Genomic DNA, 24,869 nt, shown 5'->3' with positions numbered 1-24,869 from the left:
CCTTGGAACAGAGACCACCGATGAAGTTTTTGCAGTGGGAGAAAACCTGGCTGTGGATCTTTCAGGATCCTCCGCGTTCTAATCGAGTCTTTCTTCCACAAGAACATCCAGCAGCAGCAGCAGCAGCAGTCTGTGGAGAGAAGTCCCAAACGCTCACCGTCCCCCCGGATCCGTGGTCGTGACGGAATCGAGCGGGAAAGAGCTGGAAATCTGAGCTGAGGAGTCCCGCCTGTTTGAAAAGGCGAGACCTCATTCTCCCCAATCGCATGAGGAAGCAAACTCCGTTAGTTCAAATAAATATCTTTTATTAAAGAAAAAAAAAAACAAAACCAAAGGAATAATTGTTAAGCACCAAAACTGTGAGTATGTTGTTACACTGCATATACAGAAGAAAGGTGGTTGCGGTTCTTGGTGGTGTGTAAGTTTCCACTCTGAAGTCATGAGAGTAAAAAACATGGAAAAACTAAAGCAGTCCGATAAATCACATCGCGGAAAAGTCGCACTAAAGGAAAGGAGCAGAAAGGCGAAACAGTCAAAACAATTATTGTAGAGTTCATAGTATTGCTTTAAATGCTTGCTTAGTTTTTTTTATACTTGGTTGCTTTAATACTTTAGAATGTTAATTGAGCAGTTATTAGGTATCGTAAATTTGCAAGACTTGACATTTACAATACGGTGTGTGCATTTAAAACGTCCTCTTCGATATAACTGTGTTAAAGAACTTTCGTATTAAAGCCAAGCCCGATGTGCTAGTGTTCTTGTCTCTACTCTTATAATATTGCACAAAGCTAGTGAATGGTGAATCAGTTTGCCAGTAATTTATCCTTGGATCCAGGTAGGCTGAAAACAGGTCAGTTTCATTACCCGAATGGACTTAAGTCATGCAAAAGGAGCTGGAGCCCTCCAGCTCTTCTTCCCAAACTGCAAATTGTGGTTTCACACCTCAGTCCAGTGAGAAATTGGGCCGGGAGGCTGACATGCCGCAGCTCAGAGGAGGGGTGAGTTGTTGTGCGTAGTACGAGAGGGGTGGGGAGGGGGATCCTCCTTGGTGTGAAGTAAAAGAAAGCCAACCTGGGGCATCTTAGACGAGAGCGGTCCAGCCTCGGCCACCCCTCCCCGCTCAAGAGACGGGATCCACCTGGTGGGGAAAAAAATGCTCCCTGCTGGGGTCCACCCCTCTGACAGAAGCCGATGCTCCCTAACTTTTTCCTCTTCTTCGGGACTTGCGATAAGAGATATTCTTGATCGAAAGACAGACGGTCAGGAAGCGGGGCCAAAAAAAAATCACTCAAGGGCCAAAGCAAAGGAATAAATACCTTACAAACACAACCCACAGACAAGAAATGGTATCTATCTCCCCCTACCCCTTAAAAATCCACCATTTACTTAAGTGGATTTTAGGCACGGCACTTTGAAACTCATTCTGTAGCTTTTTGATTAGACGGGGGGTTACCCGATACGGCGGGGGTTTTAATTCGGCAAGTGCTCGGTAAGTGGGCTTTGAGCCCCTTCTAAACGGTGGATGAAAAAGGCTCAGCAAGGCAGCTGCTGCCCCTCTCTTGCTTGCTTGGGACACATCCATTCCATAAAGACGGGACTGGGGGGGGGGGGGGGGTTTGGGGTTTTTTTTTTTTGTTTTTTTAGGTTTTTTTTTTAAATAGCACAGGTAAATCATCTAAATGCCAAAAGAAAACTGTGTGCTTAGAATACAGGAGGCCCTAACTTCCACTTCTCTGAAAACTCAGTGCAACCAATAGCATACAGGAGAGCAGCAACAACTACTTTGTATCTGCTTCTCATCAACTGTTTACATTTAGCCAAGTGCTCCTGCCCCAGTCAGACAGCACTCAGAGGCAGAATGATTCTTTTCAAGAATCAGCTGAAACAGATTAAACCCCAAATCCCCGATGGTGCTGTTCTAAGAGCACGGTAAGAACTTTAAAGAGAAGGTCATTCTCTGTCAAGTGCACTGAGCGAAAAGGTAAGACTTCCCAACAATATCTTTTCTTCTTTTAAAAATCCCTTTTGCCGACTTAAAACGGTCCACCACGGAAGACGCAAAATAAGAACGATCCAAAAATGCGTCTTTAAGGGTACCTACCCTAGAGCCGGTCCCGTTTCTGATTTTAAAAGGTGGCGTTCGTTACCGTCTCCTACTCGGCTGTTGCCTCCTTGCCGGCGGCCGTGGTCGTCTCGTAGCTCAGCCCCGCAGATCTGAGCGGCGCGTCTGAGTGCCGGGCTCCGGCTAGGCAAGGATGAGCCGAAACGCAAAGTCCCTAGACGGGATCCCCTCACTCCGGATAAACATGCTTCCTGCCAGAGTGGGGGCAGGGGTGGAGACATCTCCCCACTCCTACACCCCAGCCGGGGGGGACGGGGACGGACGGGACCACCCCTTAAAGGGTTTCAGCTTCCCCCCACCCCGACTCCTTCCACCAGCCAGGCCCTGCCCCCAGGAGGAAAACGAGGCCCCCGCCCAAAGCCTCACACATTTGGTTTCCTATTTAACTCTGCAGTTTGGACCTCGGGAAGCAGAGATCTTGCTATGGAAAAATGCGAAATTAGCAGCAGCAGAACCTGTTTAATCATGCAGAGAGGTCAGCAGAAGTATCATTGTCAGACATAAACATGGCAACCTTTGTAGTTTAGTAACACGTAGGTACTCTAGCCTCTTGCCGGTCCAGCTCCAATTGTACGTACCAATTCAGTACAGCCCGCTGAGAGAGCTTGGGAGGGAGGAGTGAGGGTTGGGGGTGCACAGAATTAGTATAAATTATTTTGCAGGCTCAAAATCAAGTTATGCATTACACCTGATCACCACAAAATCGGCATTCTCACTCAGTCCTATAAAATTAACTCCTGGTCACTTTGTGCTATTGATGTCATTTTAGAACCCTAAAATTCCCCTTGTGATTTATCCGGAAGGGTCACAAATCAGCTAAATTGGGGATTTGTTGGGCAGGGGCGAGGAGTGGGGGAGGTAAAAAGCATATTCATCAAATCAAAATGAGAATAAAAATCATGCTTAATGAAACGCTCTCTAAGTGTCCAGTGTCCCAAACTGGGCTTTTCAGACCCTAGAAGGAGATGGAAGTTAACAGGGTCAGAATTTATATTCTCAAGGTGAATATTACTCTAGTGGAGAAACTAAAACTCTCTGAAATCAACTAGTGCCGCTCTGGAAAGACGCCACCCGCGATGGGCTCCTCTGGACCGGCGGGGAGAAATGGGGAAGGGAGCGGGACGGGGGCGCGCTCATCACCACCACTTCTGCAAGGGAGGCGCAACCTGACAACTGCCGCCGTCGTCGGCAGCAGACCTGCCTTTGGAAAGCAAGGGGATTAAAATCTCCTCCGCGCTCCGTTACGGAGCCGGCAACAATTCCGGTGCCTGCTAGGCAGATACGCACATCTCGCCTTAGTCTCTGTAAACCGACTCTTTTACAACAATAAACGGGTTTTCCTGCCAGAAGAAGGGAAGGGGAAACCTACGTGGCATAACCGCGAATAAAACCTGCCAATGAAAAGAAGAGGATGTGCGTTCCAATTCTTTTTGGAAGGGAAGGAGCTGGGGGTGGGAGTTGGGGGGTGGAGGGAGGGCACATCCTTCCGTGGGCTAGCTCAGCTGCACTCAGGTAAGGCAAGACTAGCTGCCTGCAGCCAACAGTCAGTCAATGAAAATGATTTTGACGGGGCCACGGAACACCGTACAGACGGAAAGGATTTCCTCATCCCCGAATTCTGGAGATCGAGGCAGGCTACGTGGGTCTACTTTAGAGGGGCGCTGGTGGGCCCGGAAAGAAAAGAAACCCACTGACTACTGCGTGAATACGATTCCCTTACAGAAATTCTCCTCCTCCATTCCGAACAGGAAAGTCAGAAGTTGCCGTGATCCGAGTAAGGAGGAGCAGGTCAAACTAAAGGACAAAAAAATAATTTTAGGTATTATCAAATTACAAAGTATTGCTTCTTATAAGAGAGTTGCACCTAAGTTTCAAAGGACCAGAAACTCAGAATGCTGAACGACTATTGGAAGGGAATGGAGAGGTGTACTTCAAAAGCATACAAAAATGTCAGACGATGTGACGTCCGGCCTTCGGCGAAGGTGCCGTCGCCGCACGTGAAAACTTCGAACTCTGCATCTCTGTGATCGTTCGCCGGTGTTTCCGGTCCCCGGTGGACGCAAATTCCCTCGGTGCCTGTCCGTCGGGATGTCTCGATCCCCGAGGCCCGGGGAAATAAAGCCCGTGTCTTTCTGGGCTGGCCCGCCGTCAAAAGGGAGCCCGCGTGGAAGAAGCTATTTTGGTTTTCAGTGCACGTAGGGGCGGGGCCTGTTGTTCGGAACTCCCAGGAAGGGTCGGTGGGTCAGTCCCACGGGCCGCCGACTTCCAGCTGACCCGGCCCCTCTGGGCGGACGGAGGTGGGAGAAGTGCTTTAAAAATCTGGGGCGAGGGGCCAGAGGGCCTCGCCCGGCCCAGACGGGTTATGGGGACATTGCACGTGTAAACTGGTTCAGCCTCGATCGGGTGGAATGGACCAAACAATGAAGGTTGACGGGCAAGTGACGCTTGCTTTTCTCACCCCCGAAATCCGCTGGGCCGGCCGGCCGGGCCGCCCGATTCCACGCTCGAGCTGCTCGCGGCTTCTCCCAGAGGGACCACGGAGGTTGGTCTTCAAGGTATGTGGGCTGGGTTTCCCTCCTTTCAGTGGCTGTGCAATCACCTGGTTCGAAAAGACACAGTGCGCACTGATTAGAGAGGGGGCCGCAGGTCGGAATCGCCCGGAGCAAGGGAAGACCGTCGATTCCTCGTCGAGAGGTACGGAATATCGATTCTGTTGACCTACTTTTGCCTATCTCCAGAAGGAAGGGGGCAGGCTCGGGGGAGAAACGGGGCAGGCTCGGGGGAGAAACTGAGGGAAACAGAAACAACTCCAAATCCATCTGGAAGTCACACACGTCATGTGTTTTCGGTGTCCATTCGTTCATTCATTCAATCGTATTTATTGAGCACTTACTATGTGCAGAGCACTGTATTAAGCGCTTGGAATGTATTAAGCGGTGGAATGTACAGTGACAGTTGGGAGTTTTCTGAAGCCTGTAATTTTTGCCCTTTAAAAAGGCACCATCCTGAACGAATGGATCGACTTTCCTAACTATTGTACAAGAATTCATTTACAATACAATAAGTGGCATTTTGGCCTATTTCTGTCAGGACATATAATTTCACTACACTCTGGCGGGCACAGACATAGGCAAAAAAATACATTACTGAAACGAGCACCTTCTACGCTCCGTCGATAAACACGACATTCTCGGAAGAAAATTGGGTATGGGCACCTTTCAGATGAAGAGGCTTGTAACTTGTATCTTATAAATCCAGTTATATAGCTAGAGTAGAAGTAGTTTCTACACTGGCTTTTTAAAAGCAGAGAAAGAGAATCACGTCGCAATATTTTTCATGGTTTCTACAGAATAAATTCCACAGTCCAATTAGAGAAATCAGATTGAAGGGAAAAGCTGACTTCAACGCTCCTTCGGGGTGTCACCTCGTGGCCGTGACTCCCGGGCCTAACACCGGCCAGGAAACTCCCTCGGCCCCGCTGATCCCAGCGGCCTGGCAGGGCCGAAGGGGCGGCTGAGTGTTTCATACACCGGCCGACCTTCAAAACCCCAAATGCCAAACCTTCAAACTGTCAAATGGACGGTGGAAGCTTTGGTCCTGGGCTCTGTGCCAGGTTGCCGGTTACAAAATGCCCAAAGCTACAGGAGAGAGCAAAACGGCTAAATCAGATTCCTTCCGTGCTTCAATTTAGCACGTGTTTTTGCGGATCTAGTGGAAAGGGTGGCCATTTGATTGAATTTTGCTAGTGAGACATTGATAGTGGGCAAAAAAAGCCAGTCCAGACGGCCTATCAGCCACAGTGAACGCAGAGAGGCCGGGCGGCTCGGCAACAACACTGGCCTGCTGGAATCCGGCCCCACCCGGCAATCTGAGGCTATAATAATATTGATAATAATAATCATAGTAAGAATAGTATTTGTTAAGCGCTCACTTTGGGTCGAGGACTATTCTAAGCACTAGGGTAGACACAAGCTAATCAGGTTGGACACAGTCCCCGTCCCACCTGGGATTCAGTCTTAATCCCCATTTTATAAATGAGGCAACTGAGGCCCAGAGAAGTGAAGTGACTTGCCCAAGGTCACACAGCAGACACGTGGCAGAGCCGGGATTAGAACCCAGATCCTTCTGACTCCCGGGCCCGTGCAGGACCCCCGACCCGCTGCTGGGTGACGAGCCCCGCCCGGGGAGGCGGCTGCAGAAGGCTGGGACCAGCGGCCATAGGAGGACCAGCCTCATGGACAGGAAGACCCTGGATAAGAAATCTGGCTGATCAGACAGGGAGGTCTGAACCACATCGAGGGCAAGTCACAGCTCTCCTCCTCCAACCCAGCCCGCTCACTTCACTCCTCTCATGCTAACCTTCTCACTCTACCTCCATCTCCTCTATCTCGCTGCTGACCCTCCGCCCACGTCCTGCCTCTGGCCTGGAAATCCGTCCTTCCTCAAATCCCACAAAAAATCACTCTCGCCCCCTTCAAAGCCTTATGGAAGGCCCATCTCCTCCAAGAGGCCTTCCTTGACTAAGCCCTCCTTTCCTCTTCTCCCACTCCCTTCTGTGTCGACCTGACTGGCTCCCTCTATTCAACCCTCCTCCCAGCTTAGCATTTGACCGGTAACGCTTTGCAAGCCCTCCATAACCCAGACATGGCTCCTTCCGGTCTGGTGCCGCTTGCAAGAGTAAGGGAGTGGACTCTGGGGAAGTGCTCAAAAAATATCATGATTGATTGATGGATCCATCACTCCCAAAGCCCAGATTGCAACATGCTCTCGGGCCTTCCGGGAGCTGAGGGGAGAAGCGGCGGCCCCTCCCAGGTGCCCAGCAGCTTCCCGAAATGGGCGCTGCTCTTGGTTACCCTGGCCCAGCCGGCAGCCGGTCTGCGCCGGGACGGCGGGCATTCCCGGTTTGCTGGCTGCCACCAGCTGCCGGGGGCACACACGATCAACACCCGTGGCCTCTGTTGGCTTAGCGGTAGCCAGGTCGTGTTCTCAAGACGGTGCAAGAGCTCCCGACGGAGCCCAGCAGAGCCCTTGATTCCGAGGGCCCAGCGACCTTTCCCGACTTAGTCGTGCCACATCCCCTGAAGCCTCCCGTGGGGTTCTGTGCCTGGCAGTCACCTGGCGCGCGCGCTACGTTCCGACTCTTTGGGCAAGAGAAGGGGACCTGATCACTCCACGCAAAGCCGACGGAAGAGCTACTCCGACGCAGCTTCCGACGGGGTCGGGGACTGATGCTGCCTGGTGCCGGCTGCTCGGTTTCTCCCGACAGAGATTGAAAGAGTCACTTCAGCCTCGGGTCTCCAGGACGCCGAGTGTTCCAGCTAACGCCACAGGATTTGGAATCACGTGGCCTTGAACATCATACTGCAAGGCACGTCGGAGACGATGCTGAGGAGCACTGTCCTTAAGAAAGAGGTGTGTTCACAGCATTTGAGGCACCTCAGCCTTTACCAAACTCTTGGTAATTGTGAGGCCCTTTAGACGATCACCGGTTTACCAAAGAACCCGAAAGCTTACGAGCCATCTGAATGGACACAGCGACCACCCCTGAAAACCATTTCACTTCACAATTACCTAACGCCCTCCGACGCTCTTCCGTTTACGACTCGAAGAAACGAAACGTCTGATTTGCAGAGCGGAACGCACAGACCCAGAAATCCTAAATTCCTCCGGGAACCCCCGGTGTCCCCACCACTCCCTAACATGAAAAAAATCGAGACCAGATGCGAACTCCTCAAAATCACCCCTCAGCTCATTCCCACCTCCGCCTCTCTCGTCATTCTTAGCTGTCCCTCATAAGATCATTGTGGGCAGGGAATGTGTGTTTCTTGTTATTCTGCACTCTCCCAAGAGCTTAGTACCCAGTAAGCGCTCATTAAATACCATCGAATGAATGAAGATCTTCTGCCTTTCAACATTCGACCCATGCCACTTGCAGCTACCCGGTCAATTTTCAATTGCTCTGACGGCTCCTTCTCCGCTTTCCAAATTCTCCTCAACGTCTCAACTGCCTTCAACCCTGATCCACTCCTGCCTCTTGGAAACCTTACCTAACCTTGGTTTTTTTGAGTTTTCCCTGGTTCTCCTTCACGTCTCTGGCTGATCCTTTCTCTGTCTCTTTCATCAGCTCTACCTCCCACCTCAAGGCTCTATTCAGGGTTCCTCTCTCTTCTTAATCGACACTCCTCTGGGGAGTTCATCTGCTCCTATGACTTCGACTTCCACTTCTATGCAGATAATTCCCAAACCTACCTCACCAGTCATCTCTTTCTCCGATCTTGCCTCCTCTCCTGCCTCCAGGGCAGCGCTACTCAGATGGTCCCCCTGGCTCCTAGGCTTCAGCAAGTCCGGAACGGAACTTCTCCATCTTCCCTCACAAATCCCCTCCTCCACCTACCTATCCCAACCACCACCACCGTCTTCCCCGTTTCTCAAGCCTGTGCCCTTGGCGTCGCCCTTGACTTGGCCCTCTCTTTCAACCACTATATTCAATCTGCTGTCAATTCCCATTGGCTCTTCCTCTGCGATTTATCCAGGATCCACCCTTCCTCCCCAGAGTGACACCAATAACCTGGGCACCCCTCACCTCCCGGCTCAACTACTGCAACCGTTTCCCTGCTGACTTCCTCGCCTCTGGCGTCTCCCCTGAACGGTTCCTATTGCACTCTGTTGCCCGGCTCATTTTTCTTGATCGTCAATCTGCACGCATCTCCCCGCTCCCCCAAAACCTCCAGTGATTCTCCATTCCTCTCCACAGCAAGCAGAAACTCCAGCTCATTGGCTTTAAGGCACTTAATCAAATCTTCTTGTATTTGCTAAATGAGTACTATCTGCCAAGCACTGTTCTAAGCACAAGGATAGATACACGGTAATTAGGTCAGAAACAGTCCCTTTTCCCCCAGTCTAAGCAGTTGGCTGGAGGAAGCTTTTACCTACTCCTTTTCCTAATAATTATAATAATCATGGTACTTGTTAAGCCAGCTCCCATATTTTATCCTGCTTACGTCGACCTCCTCACTGTGCCTCATTCTCATCTCTCCCGCTGCCCACCCCTAATAGTAGTAGTAACGATGCTGATTATGGTGATGAGATTAATGATGATGATGATGGTGGCATTTGTTAAGGGCTTACTACGTGCCGAGCACTGTTCTAAAGTGCTGGGGTAGATACAAGGTAATCAGGTTGGATCCTCTGCTTTCTTCCAAAACCCTGCCAATGCTCTTATGCTTTCTGTTAAAATGATTCTGCTCTTTAAGATGTACAGGGCATTGAAAATACAATAAGCAAACGCTGAAGTGATGGCTTCGATACGTGGGCAGGATATTGTTTTTTTTTTTAAAGGCAGTTGTTAAGCGCTTTCTATTTGCCACACACTGCAGTGAGGGCTGGGGGAGATACGAGATCATCAGGTCGGACACAGTCCATGTCCCACATGGGGCTCACGGTCTTAATCCCCATTTTACAGAGGAGGTGTTACGGGGAAGTTAAGTGACTTGCCCAAGGTCACACAGCAGACGTGTGGCGGAGCCGGGATTAGGACCCAGGTCCTCTGACTCCCAGGATCTTGCTCTTTCCGCTAGGCAACCACTTTAGTGCACTGTACTAGGCACTTGGGAAACACAGAATATAGAAATGACATTCCCTGCCCACAAAGAGCTTGGTATTTTTCAAGCATGTATCATGTGCCAGGCACTGAGCTAAACACTGGGGTGAATACAGTCCTTGTCCTATGCGGGGCTCAGAGTCTACCACGGAAGGAGAACAGAACTAGAGTCTGTACACACGTATAAACTGGAAAGTATTTATTTCTAATAATGCCTGTCTCCTCTTCTAAACTGTAAACTCACTGTGGGCAGGGAATGTGTCATTTCTTTATTCTGAATAACTTAATATTTAGTCCAGTGCTCTGCCCACAGGAAGCCCTCAATACCATTGATTGATCAAAATAAAACCTGAACATACATGTATATATATCTACACGTACAAGTGTGTAATGAAGTTATAATAATGAAATTTGTAAGTGCTAGAAGGGTTGGCCCACCCCCAGCCTGGAACTCCCTTCACATTTGGCAGATCACTGCTCTCCCTATCTTCAAAAATTTAGGTGGCCTTCCATGATTCATTTATAATTTCCCTACCTGATATTATTCCCTTTACTGCCACTTTTGTGTCACTTAAGGACCTAGAGTATGTATTTAAGTACATAAAACCCCCTGTAGCACTTATGAGTCCATATCTGAACCCTCTCCTTCTTCCGATCTGAAATTTGACTTAATGTCTCTCCCCAGCTAAACTCTTTTGAGGGCAGGGATCATGTCTTCAGGGATGGTGTTATGTGGAGCAGTAACGGGCCTGGTGGGGGGGAAGGGGGCAGGGGGGGTCAGAGGACCTGGGTTCTAATCCAGATCTGCCTGTTGCCTGCTGTGTGACCTTCTCTGTATGTGAGCTTCCCTGTCGGTATAATGTGGATTCAATTCCTGTTCTCTCCTCTCCTCAGACCGTGAGCCCCAAGTGGGACGAGGGACCGTGACTGACCCGATTAATCGTGATCCACCCCGGGGCTTAGAACAGAGCTTAAGACACAGAAAGCTCTTAATGAATACCATAATGTACTAACCCTATTATAGTCTGCAAGCGCTCGGCGCAGTGCTCTTCGCACAGCAGGTGCTCAATCAATACTACCGACCGGCCCAGTTTACGGACAAGTTGAGGAACCAAGAAATTACCCATTAGTTTTCCCAGTCAGCGCAAGGCAAACTTTCGTCTTCGTCTTCCGACTCCGGTGACGCTTCCTTGATCCTTCGAAGTGCTTCGTGGATGCTGCGGGTGAGGGGGTCCGTGTCGGGCAGGAGGGTGAAGGATTCTCTCAGGGCCTCCTTCTGCACCTTCTTCAGCTTCACCCCTTTCCTGATCTGGGCCAGGATATTGTTGCTGTCGTCTTCGTCGGGAAAAGGAGCCAGTGTCCTCTGTTCCACCTTTCTCAAGTGAAAGCTGCCTCGCTTCAGGGAAGCCAACACTTCATCCATGGGGGAACTCACTGTGGTCAAACCAGAGAAACCAGACAAAACAGTTCGGATGATATTTTTGAGGCTTTTTATAATGGTTGGTTTAGGGACTGTCTCTATTTGTTGCCGAACTGTACTTTCCAAGTGCTTAGTACAGTGCTCTGCACGCAGTGAGTGCTCAATAAATATGATTGATTGAATGAATGAGTGAATGAATTTTAAGGATCAAAGATATGCAAGTATCACATGTGGCTTGGCCACAAAATGGGACCAGATACAATAATAATAATAGCGATAATTATAATATTTACTAAGTACTTATTACTATTATTACTGCATTTGTTAAACGCTTATGTCGAGCACTGTTCTAAGCGTTGGGGTAGACACAGTTAATCAGGTTGGACACAGTCCCTGTGCCACATGGGGTTCACAGTCTAAGTAAGAGGGAGCCCAGGGATTTAATCCCCATTTTACAGTTGAGGAAAGTGAAGCCCCGAGAAGTTAAGTGACTTGCCCAAAGGCACACAACAGACAAGTGGCGGAGCTGGGATTAGAACTCAGGTCCTCTGACTTCTCTTTCCAGTAGGGCAAATTGCTTGGGGTGTAAGTGAAGACCTGTTTCTGGGTTTCTGCATGGAGGAATATTGCAGTTTCCCCCTGAATTATTTTGTGGGGTGCCAGTTCATGAAAGGGAGCCTGGCTGGAACTGTCAGAAGCTTCCCCGAGCCCGCCCGGCCCATTGTGACTTCTCTGGCACCTTACGGGATGGAGACCGTGCCCCTCCCTTGACACCGTGGTGCCAACTTAGCCCTCCTCCAGTGCTCCTGTGCTCCCTGGGTGGGGCGGGGAGGTCGGAGGGGGGGATATCAGGGCTAATCGCTCTTCGGGTACACGGAGCGCACAGCCACCCCAGGCTCGTCTCAGAGTTTAGAGTTGGACTGTACTCTCCCAAGTGCTTATTACAGTGCTCTGCACCAAGTTAGCACTTAATAAATTTGACTGAATGAATGCATGAAAGGGAGGGTAGCTCCCAGACGAGCAGCCAACTTGGTTTCTGTGCGCTATTTCAAGCTCCTTAGGCCCACGGATGAGTGCGCTGGTTCAAAACGTTACAGAGGTGCCAGTCCTGGGGGAGGGAGTCTTTTTTTTTTTAACGGCATTTGATAAGCACTTACTAGGCGCTGGGTAGTTTACTAAGTACTGGGATAGATACAAGCTCATCGGTTTGGACACAGTCTGTGTCCCATATGGGGCTCACAGGCTTAATCCCCATTTTACAGATGGTGGAACTGAAGCCCAGGGAAGTGACTTGCCCAAGGTCACCCAGCAGACAAGTGTGGGAGCCGGGATGAGAACCCAGGTCCCTCTGATGCCCAGCCCTGTGCTCCATCCCCTAGGCCACGCTGCTTCTCTACACTGCATTTCCCACAGTGGGGGCGGGAAGGCCTCGGCGGACCCCGAGGAGGCTCGTTTCGATAGTTCATCTGGCTTGCACCCACTTGGGAGAAAACAAGACCCTCCTGGAGGGCAAATCGCCAGGGACTCTTCTGAAGCTCCTCCCCATAGCCCGTTACCTCTCCCGGGGCGGGGAGTTACCTCTCCTCCTCTGCAGATCTTCTGCCGTCTTCTTGAGCTTCTTCCTGGCACTGACCAGCTGACTGCTGTCGAACAGATGCGCTGAAGGGGCGCTGACAGACTTGGGGATCCTCTTCTCCTCCCCCTCCGTTTTGGTCAGCCCGATGGCCTCCCCGTCCAGCGGCTCCGCGCCGTCCTCCTTCGTGGGCAGAGGCGGGGGCGGAGGAGGGGGCGGCGGGGGCGGCGGAGGGGGCGATGGGGGCAGAGGGGCCGGGAGCGAAACCGCGGCCTCGGGGCCCGGTTCGCCCTCGCTGCTAGGAAGGAGAGGGAGGGACGTGGCGTGCGCCAGTTCGGAGGTAATGTCCACGAGAGGTAACGGACAGTCTTCGGGTTGGGCTACTCCGGGCTCTTCGAGCTCTGCCAGTCTCTGGGACTCCTGGGTCTGGAGCGCCGGGACCACGTTCCTCCCCTGGTCCACCTCTTGGACGTCTTCTTGGCTCTGGGGGGTGGCTGGTGAAGGCAGGGGCCGGTCTTCACAGGGCATGGGGCTGGCGCCGCTTTTTCGTCTTGCGTGAGCAAGTCGCAGTCTGGTGGACTTCAGTATTACCTGCCCAGGGTACCGCTGAAAGTAAAGATGACTTGCGTTAGTTAAATCGTGTCTCAGAAGTGGTGAAAGCAGGCCTGCCCTTGAAAAGAAGGGGGTGCAGATTTAGCACCTGGGTTCAAGTTTACTCTTTAAACCGGAGGTGACAGCAACCAAGGTGACCCTCCCCTTCGCCTCAAGTGCCCAAGCACCGAAACTCATCCTAGAAGGTTGTCTGGCCTCAGGCTCTCCTCTCTTTCCCGACCACCGAATCCTTCCTCGGGAGTCGTAATTCAAGACTCCAGTCCTCTCTGGCCCCGGCTCAGCCCTTTGTTCATTCAATCGTACTCAATGAGCACTTACTGTGCACGTGAGAGAGTACAAAACAACATTAAATAGACACATTCCCCCCCCACAATGAGCTTGCAGTCTAGAGGCCTGCCAGCCTCCGTCCCCAGGAACCAGTAAGTCATCCGTCTGGTGAAGCTTCAAGACCTCTCTCCTTCAAACCCCTATCCAACTCTGCCCTGCCCTCCCGCCGCTGCTCGTTCCTCTGCTCTGCTCTGACTCCCAGTTGGAAGGACGGTCCGGCTTTCTCCTCACCGTCACTTCTCGTTCGCATCCCACCCCCTCGGTTCAAGCCCGCCCCAGGGCCCGGAATTAGAGCGGCAGCTTGGCCTAGAGGATAGAGCACGGGGCTGGGCGTCAAAGGACCTGGGTTCTAATCCCAACTCCGCCATCTGTCTGACGTATGACCTTAGCGCAGGTCACTTCACTTCTCTGGGCCTCGGTTAACCCATTCGTAAAACAGGGTTGTGAGCTCCAGTTGGGACAGGGACTGTGTCCAAACTGATCAGGTCGTATCTACCCCAGGGCTTAGTACAGTGCCTGGCACATAGTAAGTGCTTAACCAATACCTTTAAAAAAGAATGCACTGTGACTCCCCATCAAACTTCCTTCCTTCTGAGCTCTACTTCATCCCCTCTTCCGACACAATGCTCCCTCTACTTTAGGAGAAGATCTGCATGTAACTCACCAAAGACAACTCTTTGCCCCTTCACTGTCTTTACTGGTCCCCACAGAACTATTACTGAGCGGCACGTCACGTCACAAGCTCACCCTGGTTGAGAGGCTGGTGACGTCAAGGCCACGGGGGTCGCGTGAGACAAGTCAACCGACAGCCCTGGTGCAACATACGTGCGTGTCAATCAATCAAGGGAATTAATGAGTGCTTACTGTGTGCACAGCACTGTACTAAGTACTTGGGAGAGTACGGTATAACAGACACATCCCATGCCCACAGCGAGCTGGCAGTTTAGAAGGGAAGAAGTTGTAACCTTCTGCCCCGAGCAATAATGCCACATTGCTCGATGCCCAGGTTGAAATCTGGGGGCATCTGCTTCAATGAGCTTTCCTATGGCCACCAAGAAATTATAAACTCCCCAAGGGCAGCACATCTGCCCTATGAGAGTACCTCCGCTCAGGCACTCAGCTCAGCTCCATGCACTTGGTCTGCACCCAGAAAAGGCCGGCAGATGAGCAAATTTTTAAAAATGCCCTCTCTCGTTTTATGGGGTTGCCACTGGACGACGTACTCTGATAACGAGGGCAGGGGGTGTTCCGTTCCAGGATCTGGTCACCTCCAGAAACCGCGTGCTGTGCTGGTGGGTGATTTTGTTACGAAACATCAGTCGCAAGTCCTATTTCCACTTGTACTTGCCCCTCGCCCTCTGGTTTCTCTACCAGCGGGGGTAGCATTTGCTGAGCGGCCGCCAGTGCGGTGCTCTGTACTGAGCGCTTGGGAGGAGTGGTATGTTCCCTGCCCACCAGAGGCTCACCCTCTATTGGGCGAGGCAGGCGTAAACATATCTATAGAGACCAGTAGCAGGTTTCTTCCTGTTTTCAAAATTAGTAAGTGGTTATATCTCAGGCCAGACAATCTGGACCCACTACCCAGCCCATTTCACAGCATCGATAATGATACAGAGAAAACCAACGGGCCTTTTTCTGGATGGAAGAAAGCGGATGAACTCTGGAGCGGAGGACTCCGTCCCCAACCCCCGGCTCCTTGTCCCCTTCAGGATTCTCCACTTAGTCCTACTGCAACAATGATAATAATAATACTGATACTTGTTAAGTGCTACTCTGTGCCAGGCAGTAAGTGCTGGGGTAGATGCAAATTAATCAGGTTGGACACAGTCCCTGTCCCACAAGGGCACACAATTTTAAGCCCCATTTTGCAGATGAGGAGACTGAGGCACAATAAAGTAAAGTGACTTGCCCAAGGTCACCCAGCAAGCAAGTGGTGGAGCCAGGATTAGGACCCAAGTCCTTCTGACTCCCAGGTCTGTGTTATATCCTCTAAGCCCTGCTGTTTCTCTAAGCAGCAAGGATAGCCCAGGACTGTTGGGCTCATTCTGTGATTTATTTGATGGGTTCAAATCATAACTTCCCCAGAGGGAGGGCAGCAGGGAGAACAGGACCAAGGAAGAGTTAACAGGCTGTTGAAACCAGCTATTGAGATATTAATGGCAAAAGTAAGGGAAGGCAGCACGTTTCTGGAATTGGCACGTCCATAAAATCGTGACGGTGGCCACGGTCTAACGTCTCTGGCTTTCCAACCATATCCAAAGAATGTTTATATAGAGAGGGCTCTGCCTGAGGCAGTGAAAAACCAAACAAGTCATGAATTCTAACTTTTCTTTCCCTCCTCCTCACTTCTGAATTGTTCAGTTTAACCTGCTGCCTTGCAGTTCTTGTGGAACTTTCCGTGAGCCTGACTCTGAGCCCTGTGGGTGGCCAGGGAACGCTCCTGAGTTAATAGTCAGTCAGTCAATCAGATTTATTGAGCACTTACTGTGTGCAGAGCACTGGACTAAGTGCTTGGGAGAGTCCAAGAGAACAATCAACAGATACATTCCCTGCCCACAGTGCTCAGCTCCCAACTCTGTCCACCAGATGAGCTGAAGCTAAAACGGGCATGACGTGTCACCTGTTTAAACGTGCGCAGCCTGTCCAGTGTCTTCTGCCTTTCCTGGCTAACCCACGTGCTCTTTCTTTCTTCTTCATCTTGGAGTAGGTCTCGCTTCTGGAAGGACCAAAACCAAACACACACACATATACACACATCAGTTACGACAAGCTCCGATCATGTTTACCAGAAAAATTCTAATCAGAAGGGTAGTTTTCTCCTGATCAGAACCTGGAAAGTGTATATGTATTTTTAAAGATAGTATTAAAAACCGTGTTGAGGCTTCGATACCAGTTTTCAGCCAGTAGAACGTGTCTGTCCAAGAATGTCAACTAGTTGATTTTTCGATCAGGAGCGGGCAGGCGCCGAGCCACTAAAAGCAAACTGGGGCCGGGGGAGACTTAAAGCTGCCCAGCTCTGCTAAAGAAAGGTCCTCACATTCCCAGCTTCAAGTAAACATACAGCAAATGCTGCCAAACCAAAACTGATCAGAGAGATACACGCCTTCCTGAAAAAGAACACGCAGCCTTATTGAGCGCCTGGTCAGACGGGCCGACAAGCGTCGCAGCACCAGTTGGGCGATAGGAGCCGGCTCCAGATGCTGCCTCACAGATAGACAGTTGCAATTTCCGGAAAGCAACTTCCAGGATTTAATAAACTGGTCCACCCGCCTCATTCAGTCTGGGTCCAGTCCGACCCGGAGAGGCCGTTGGTGGACTATCACGACTCGGAGTCCCCGGAGCTCTTGGGGATCACCGTCCTTGGGTAGAAGCCTGGGACGTGCCCGAGTCTGGCCAAGTTTCTGGGCTCAGCCCCTCAGGGTCGGGCTTCACCCAAGCCAAGCCGAGAGGGGGTGGGAGAAATCCACACTCTTCCATCACTCTTCATTCTCCACCATCTCACCTGCCCCACTTTAACTTCCCTCCCTCTCTCGCTCCTGTCTTCCCTACTCTGTTGCTCATTCCCGTCTTCTATCCTCTTGAGCCCACCCAATTTCTTCTCCCTTCTTTCTCCACTCCCCCTCTCCACCCCAGCTCTCTCCCCTGCCTGGCTCAGGGGCTGTCTTCTTCCCTCTCAGCATTTTTCAGACAGACAAGGAATGTGAATTTTGAAAACTGAAGAGCTTTCAAAAAACCAATTTCCTCCTACATACCACATAAAACTGCAAAAGGATTAGAACCAAGTTTGGGACTTGGGTCTCCACGCAAACTCTCAGCTCCTGAGATAGCCTTAGGGCAAATGTTCTCAAGAGCGGGCAAGCGGAGTCAATGTAGGAAAAGTCCCCACTTCTCTTTCACGGTCCCTATGGCCTGGTCCCGAGGACCAAACCAGGCTGCCACGTCTCCCTTGCTGCTTCCTCTCGCCTGGCTTGGGGACTTCATCTAAAACTCAGAGCCAAGCTAGAGTCGCAGAAGAGGCGGTTGCCCTCAGGGACAGTTTCGGCATGGTCTTGCCAGGAAACAGACCAATGACCTTTGTCAGAATGCCACAAAGAACCAGTTATTTGGCCAGTTCAACATTTGCCCAAGTGGCACTGTTAGCCAGGAGTCAACTGCATTGCCCCGAGGGGATTCTCACAAAGTTGGGTGCCTTACAATGGCTCCCAGAAGCTTTTTCAGAGGAATCGGCTCCCGTACTGATCCGAGATACCGGGAGATCCAGAGAAGGGGCTTGGCCCTCGCAGGCAAGGCGGGGGCCCAGAAAACGGCATGCTGCGACTGCCTTGGGGCTAGCATGGAGGGCCGCAGCTCCTTAGGCAGAGGGGTTCCTTGCAGGGCTTCAATATTGGCTTGTTTTTACCAAACAAAAACTTAACTCGGTTGGACTCATTGGAGGCGATTGTGCTTTCTTTCAGCTTAACGGTTCTCCGTCAGCCTCCCTGTCACACTGGCTATTTCATTCATCACTGAAAGGGACGCTTTCTGCGCCAGGCTCAGAAGCCTACTGTGCTGGGCATGAGGAGACATGGGAAAGGGGTGACGGATAGTTTTACAACTGATGCTTATTATGAACGCTCTGCTTAAACCCCACAAGCCGGGCGACAGAACCCACAGTTGTTCTCTTTTTGGGAAAGCCCCAACTCACTAATTGCACGGCGTGATGTGTCCTGTGTTCACTCTCTCCTTGAAGGCGCTGCTGGATTTTCTCACTGTGCTTTGCGATACAGATCTCCTGCAGGGGCGAGAGATAGGAACTGAGGAGGAGGAAAAGTGGAACGTACTTCTAAGCCAAAAGGTCGAACCAGTTGGAAAAAAGACGTGTCCTCCCTAAGGGGATGGAATAGATGATGATAACAATAATAATAATTGTGGTATTTGTTGAGTGCTTACTATGTGCCACGCACTGTCCTAAGCGCTGCGGTGGATACAAACAAATCAGATTGGACACTGTCTCCCCCTTCTAGACTGTGAGCCCGTTGTTGGGTAGGGATTGTTTCTATCTGTTGCCGAATTGCGCTGTCTGAGCGCGTAGTACAGTGCTCTGCACACAATAAGCGCTCAATAAATACGACTGAATGAATGAATGTGGGGCTCACAGTCTCAATCCCCATTTCACAGATGAGGTAACTGAGGCAGAGAAGTGAAGCGACTTGCCCAAGGTTACACAGCAGACAAGTGGCAGAGCCGCGATTAGAAACCATGGCCTTCTGACTCCCAGGCCCGTGCTCTAGCCCCGACACCGCGCTGCTTAACTGCCATCACCCTCGATCAATATGCCGGACAGGCACGGATCAGGTCGGCTTTGCCTTCTTCTTTGGGACAAATGACGGTGGGACAAAGAAGCGATCAGTGGAAATGCCTCCCCCGTTGCTTGATTGAAACCTACACTTCATCTCAGTCAGACGGGGGTAAAGAGCCAAGGAGAAGTTCTACCAGCCGGCATCCAAGCTCTACTGGAATGAAGGCTCACACTTTGCCAAAGGAAAAACAGGTCCCCGGTGAACCCTTGCTCTCCAATACCTCCAGCCCTTCAGAAAATGGAAATATAGTGGAACAAGCCCATGAGATCCCACAAATCCCCACCTCGTGTACACCTCGCCTACAAGCATCGATTGGCCACTACTTCAAAGGGAGCTTTACACCACCACGATCATTCCTAGCAGGAAAGAACTTGGGCCTGGGAGTCAAAGGACCTGGGTTCTGATCCCAGTTCTGCCACTTGTCTGCTGTGACCTGGAGCAAATCACTTCTCATTTTGTCTACCACTCTGTTATATTTATTATATTGTGTTTAACCAAGCGCTTAGTAGGATGCTCTGCCCACAGCAAGCACTCAAAAAATCCATGATTCTCTGTGCCGCATCTGTAAAATGAAGATTAAATACATATTCTTCTCCCCTTAGACTATGAGCCATGTGTGGATCAGCGGCGTGGCCTAGTGGATAGAGCACGGGCCGGGGCGTTGGAAGGACCCGGGCATCAGAAGGACCTGGATTCTGATCCCAGCTCCGCCACTTGCCTGTTGTCTGTTGTGTGACCTTGGGCAAATCATTTAATTATGCTGTGCCTCAGTTATCTCATCTGTAACATGGGGATTAAGACCGTGAGCCCTATGTGGGCAGGGACTCTGTCCGACCTGATTAGCTTGTATCTACCTTAGCACTTGGAACAGTTCTTGGCACATAAGCGCTTAACACCATCATCCCCCGTTATCCTATATCTCCCCCAGTGCTTGGCACAGACTAAGCGTTTAAAAATACCACAATAGCTATTATTATTACTGCCGCTGTTAATGACAATCCTGCAAATGTTGAATTCACACTCCTATCCCATAGCACCTTCTCACCCACCAGTCTGTCATAGTGAGCGATCACATTTCTAGAGATGAAGGGCAAGGGAGCGCTTGCTATGGAATCAGTGGGCCTGGGAGGTGCTAAATGCTCTTCATTTGCTCATCTGCACTAGCCCCGTAGGAAAGGCCTTGACAAAGGGCCATAAAACCAGCTGGCCAGTGTGTGTTAACATTTATCGCTGAGCTCTTTGCTCTCCTTCAGCAGTCTTTCAGAGTAAATGAAGTGCTTAATGGCTTAATAGCCCGGCCAGCGGACACTTCCCACTCACCTCCAACCAGGGCTCTGGGCACCCAATGATCGCTCATAAAACCCATCTGAGGGAAGGAGATCCAAGTAATGCTAGCACAGAGCAGGAACCCATGCCCCCGGAGGAAAGGAACTGAGCCCAACCTGATTAACTTTTATCTACCCAGCGCTTAGAACCCTGCTTGACACACGGTAAGCGCTTAACAGATGCATTAACAGTAATAATTTGGGACTAGCAATTGAAGGTGCAAGACTGAACATCCCTGTTTTCAGAACCTCTGAAGGTCCTGCCGCTTACTCAGTGGTACGCCGTGAAAACCTAAATTTATTTTGGCTACTACAGGGATGACCTACTAGAATGCTCTTTTAGCACTTTCTGCAATAGTGCTGTTGAATTTTAATATCGTTATCTCTTATAGCAATACTAGTGCTCTCTCACTTTCAGATAGCATTCTGGTCTTGCAAAGTTTACCTCGACTCCCACAGCTCACTCTCGGTCTCTTCCCCTCGATTTTTAAAGAAATCTAACTCTACTAGAGGCTTCCCCTAATTTTTCCCAATTCCCTCTCCCCTCTGCATCACTATGTACTTGGATCTGTAACCTTGAAGCACTTGCTATTCACCCCACCCTTAGATCCACAGGACTTATGTACATAGCTGTAACACATTTATTTATATTAGTGTCTGTCTTCTCCTCTAGTCTGTTAACTCTGTGAGGGTGGGGAACATGTCTTCCAACTCTGTTGAGCTGTACTCCCCCAGGTGCTTGGTACAGTGCTCTGCATAATCCTCTGAGCCTTTACCTCTCCATCTAAACTGTCACCATGTTAATAAAATCACCTGTCCTCTCCTGCCAGGATGATTGCTCCTTGTGGACCTCCCAGCCTCCTGTGTCTCCCTACTCTAGTCCGTACTTCACTCTGCTGCCTGGATTGTTTTTCCATAAAAAAGTTCAGGACATGTCACCCCGCTCCTCAAAAAACTCCAGTGGTTGCCCACCCACCTCTGCATCAATAAAAACTCTTCACCATTGGCTTTAAAGGACCCTACCACCTTGCCCCCTCCTACGTGCCCCTTTACTGTTATACTGTACTCTCCCAAGTGCTTAGTACAGTGCTCTGCACACCGTAAGTACTCAATAAATACGACTGAATGAGAGTACAATACAAAGCTGGCAGACAAGTTCCCTGCCCACAGCGAGTTTACAGACTAGAAGAGGAGACAATCAACCCCTGACTGATTGAGAGATTAAAAGCCCTTTTCACTAGCTCCTTGTTCTGTATTTTGCAACAAGCAATGGGATTTCTAATATGTTAGCACGTCAAGTCTTTTTGCTGAATAGGATGTGAAAGATGCTGCTTTGAAAATTAAATACTTTTATGTGGACAAAAAATCTAATTAGCCTTTTATTTGCACTATTTGATCGTGTAACTATATTCTGTATTTGATCACTTCTTAAAAAAGTTATATAATGCTGTGATCCCTATGGAGGAAGGGAGGTCTTGGGAACACACCAAGGTGCTCATGTGATTTCCTGGGGGAAACTGAGTTTTGTTCCACCCTCTTATATGTAATGTGACTAGAGCCAGTTTGGGGTGCTCACCGAGGGGCTTCACCAGCACACTACACGCTGGCCACCACAATGGAACATCCTGAACTGCATCAGCCTCAACCAATCTCCAGCAAATCGTGGTGTTCAGTCCAGCCTGGCACAGCGCTGCTTTTACCCATTTGTGACCGGATGCAGTGGTAGTCGATTAATCCATCAACGGTATTTATTGAGGGCTGTGTGCAAAGTACTGTCCTAAGCGCTTGGGAAATTACAATATGACAGAGTTGGCAGACACATTTCCTGCCTACAAGGACATCACAGTCTAGTGGGGGAGACAGACATTAATAAAAATATTTTACATTTGGATATGCACACTAAATGCTGTGGGACATCTACTATTGCATCCAGCCACCAATGGGCAGAGGCAAGAACCAGCTGTGGAGCGCCGGGCTGGGGAACTGAGTCCACCAGCATTCTCAGAGTTAGAAATAGGACAGGAAACCATGTTAATTGGTTTGCAATTATCATTTGCATGAGGTCTGAATGCATTTGTTTTTTTGAGAGAAAAATTTTGATTTCCTTTCAATTGTTCCCAATTAGAAATCCAACGAGGCTTTTAATGATCTGTCAAAAACTAGCACAGGAAAACATTAGTCAAAGTTCCTATGAAAATATATGGAGGGTGTGGTTCCAAGAGTGAATCCTGGAACACTAGTCTTCTGTAGGGGAAAGTTGCTCTTGATTGAGAAGGCAGAAACTGAAACTTTACCCATCGGTATTATTAGATGTACTGATCAATTAAACCCACTCTTCTTGTAATAATTAAGGTAATTGTTACGAGCTACGCTATTTGCTAGGCTCTGTACTAAATGTTGGGATAGATACAAGTGTTAAGTACAGTGCTCTGCAAATAAATACCACTGATCGAGTGACAATCTGGTAAAATACAGTTCCTTTCTCACATTCACTCATTCAATCGTATTTATTGAGCGCTTACTGTGTGCAGAGCACTCTACTAAGCACCTGGAAAGTACAATTTGGCGACAGACAGAGATAACAACAACAGGCTCACAGTCTAGATCATGAGACCCAGTCTAAACAGGAGGGATCAGCATTTAAACCCCATTTTTGCAGGTTAGGGAACTGAAGCACAGAGAACTGAAGTGACTCGCCCAAGATCACACAGCAGAAGCCCCAAGTCCTCTGACTTCCAGGCCTGGGATCTTCCCACTAGGCCATGCTGCTCCATAACTTCCTATGACATTGTCTCTATCTGTTGCCGAATTGTACATTCCAAGCGCTTAGTACAGTGCTCTGCACATAGTAAGCGCTCAATAAATACTACTGAATGAATGAATGACAATGTGCTGGAAGAGAAAATAAATCCCTCTAACTCTGGCTCCATTTCAAGTCCCCCGGTCCCTCTTAGTTTGCGGGCTCCACTTCAGGGCAGACAGGCTCGCCCGTGCTTCCCCTTGAGTCTTCAATCTGTTAAAACTGGAACAGCTAAAATCCCTTCATTCTACTACAGCTGCAGCTCTGGGTATAACAGGCTAACCACTCCTGAAGAAACTCTCCAGCTCGGCTTTGGGAAAAATCAACCAGTGGTATTTACTGAACGTTTACTGTGTAGAACACTATACTAAGCGCTTGGGAAGAGTTCGGGACAACGGGGTCGGTAGCTACGTTCCCTGCCCGCGACGACCTTACGGTCAGAACTGGAAAACTCTGTGAGATTCAAGCCCAGCCTGTCGGCTTGGGGGTGGGAATCTACTCCGACGAGGCGTCACCTTTTTGTTTCTGAGGTAGGCTTTCTTGGCTGAAACTCGTCCGCGTCTCGCTTCCAGCTGGCGGGCTTTCTGCTGGAGTTTCTGCAGTTCTTCTCTTTGGAGAAGTATGGATGCTGCCATCTCCTCCTTCTCGAGCATTGCTTCCATGCTTTCGTAGGTATCGTAGTACACCACTTCATCTCTCTTCTCTGTCAAAGCAACCACAAAAGCAAGAGGTCAGGTTACTGTTCTCCCGGAACCGAATATGGGGCCGCCAAGAGCTCGGAGAGGTCACGGGGTTGGGGTATCATTCCCGCTCGGCTCTCAACTCCACCCCAGACAGAAGACGGCCTTCCCTCTATCTGAGGCCTCCGGAAAAAGCTGGCCCACACAAAAAACCCACTCCAGGATCAGAGACGGCGGTGTTTACCGAGAAGCGGCACGGCGCAGCGGATAGAGCACGGGCCTGGTAGTCAGAAGCCACATAATCCTGGCAAGAAGTCACACCTACAAGGTTCCACGTATTCAAAAACACCTACTCTTCCCCATTCTGGCTGGCCGAAAATGAATTCTTCAATCTTGAAAATGATACAAATACCTCGCTTACTCACCTAATTAGGCCACCTCAAATTTTGAGGGGGACAGAAATTATTACTTTTTTACCCTGTAATTGGAAGCGGTGACAGCCCCGGGCCAGGGAGAAGAGAGGTAGGAGGAGGGTGAGAAAGAGGCACTACAGCTGGCCTACCTGGAGGGGTAGTTATTCATTTAAGAGTGCCAGGGGCTAGGGAAGGAGCCCAAGGGAGAGAATGGGAGAATATGGTAACACACATTGGTGGGTGGGGAGTCAGTTCACTGAATAAATACTAAATGGAGCACTTGGGGGAGCGTGATAGAAGAAATGACTGCTCAAGTGCCCTCTTACATTCCTCTTTCTTTGCCCTCCCTTTCCTTCTTATTACTAGATTTCCCTCATTTTAATGTTACAAACATTATGCCAAAGGGGGGTGGGGTGGGGGGGCAATTATGCAACTACGTTTGCTTATCACCTGAATTGTCCTAGTGAAAAACTAATAGTCACAATTAGTATCAAAGCTTTCAGCTTGGCCCAGTGGAAAGATCATGGGTTTGGGAGTCAGAGGACATGGATTATCATCCTGGCTCTGCCACTTGCCTGCTGTGTGATCTTGGGCAAGTCATTTCACTTCCCAGTGCCTCAGTTTCCTCATCTGTAAAATGGGGACTAAATCCCACCTT

At 50.0% G+C, this 24,869-nt stretch overlaps 1 protein-coding gene across 1 annotated transcript in view; it reads right to left on the bottom strand.

Annotated features, from left to right (window-relative positions):
- Positions 1–287: 287 nt before the first annotated feature.
- The window catches only part of JMY (junction mediating and regulatory protein, p53 cofactor), an 89,778-nt gene continuing 65,196 nt past the window's right edge, over positions 288–24,869 (bottom strand). Inside the window, exons 6-11 of the mRNA XM_029059223.2 lie at positions 23,634–23,821; positions 18,339–18,425; positions 16,275–16,370; positions 12,721–13,321; positions 10,846–11,156; positions 288–4,721 (exon numbers count right to left, since the gene is read on the bottom strand). Of these exons, the coding sequence (XP_028915056.1) occupies positions 10,849–11,156; positions 12,721–13,321; positions 16,275–16,370; positions 18,339–18,425; positions 23,634–23,821 (1,280 nt within the window). The 3' untranslated portion in view covers positions 288–4,721; positions 10,846–10,848. The remainder of the gene's footprint in view (positions 4,722–10,845; positions 11,157–12,720; positions 13,322–16,274; positions 16,371–18,338; positions 18,426–23,633; positions 23,822–24,869) is intronic.

This window comes from Ornithorhynchus anatinus, chromosome 1, assembly GCF_004115215.2.
Source record: "Ornithorhynchus anatinus isolate Pmale09 chromosome 1, mOrnAna1.pri.v4, whole genome shotgun sequence".
Classification (NCBI taxonomy): Eukaryota; Metazoa; Chordata; class Mammalia; order Monotremata; family Ornithorhynchidae; genus Ornithorhynchus; species Ornithorhynchus anatinus.
Note: the sequence above shows the minus strand (reverse complement) of the source record. Positions and strands in the feature narration are given on the sequence as shown.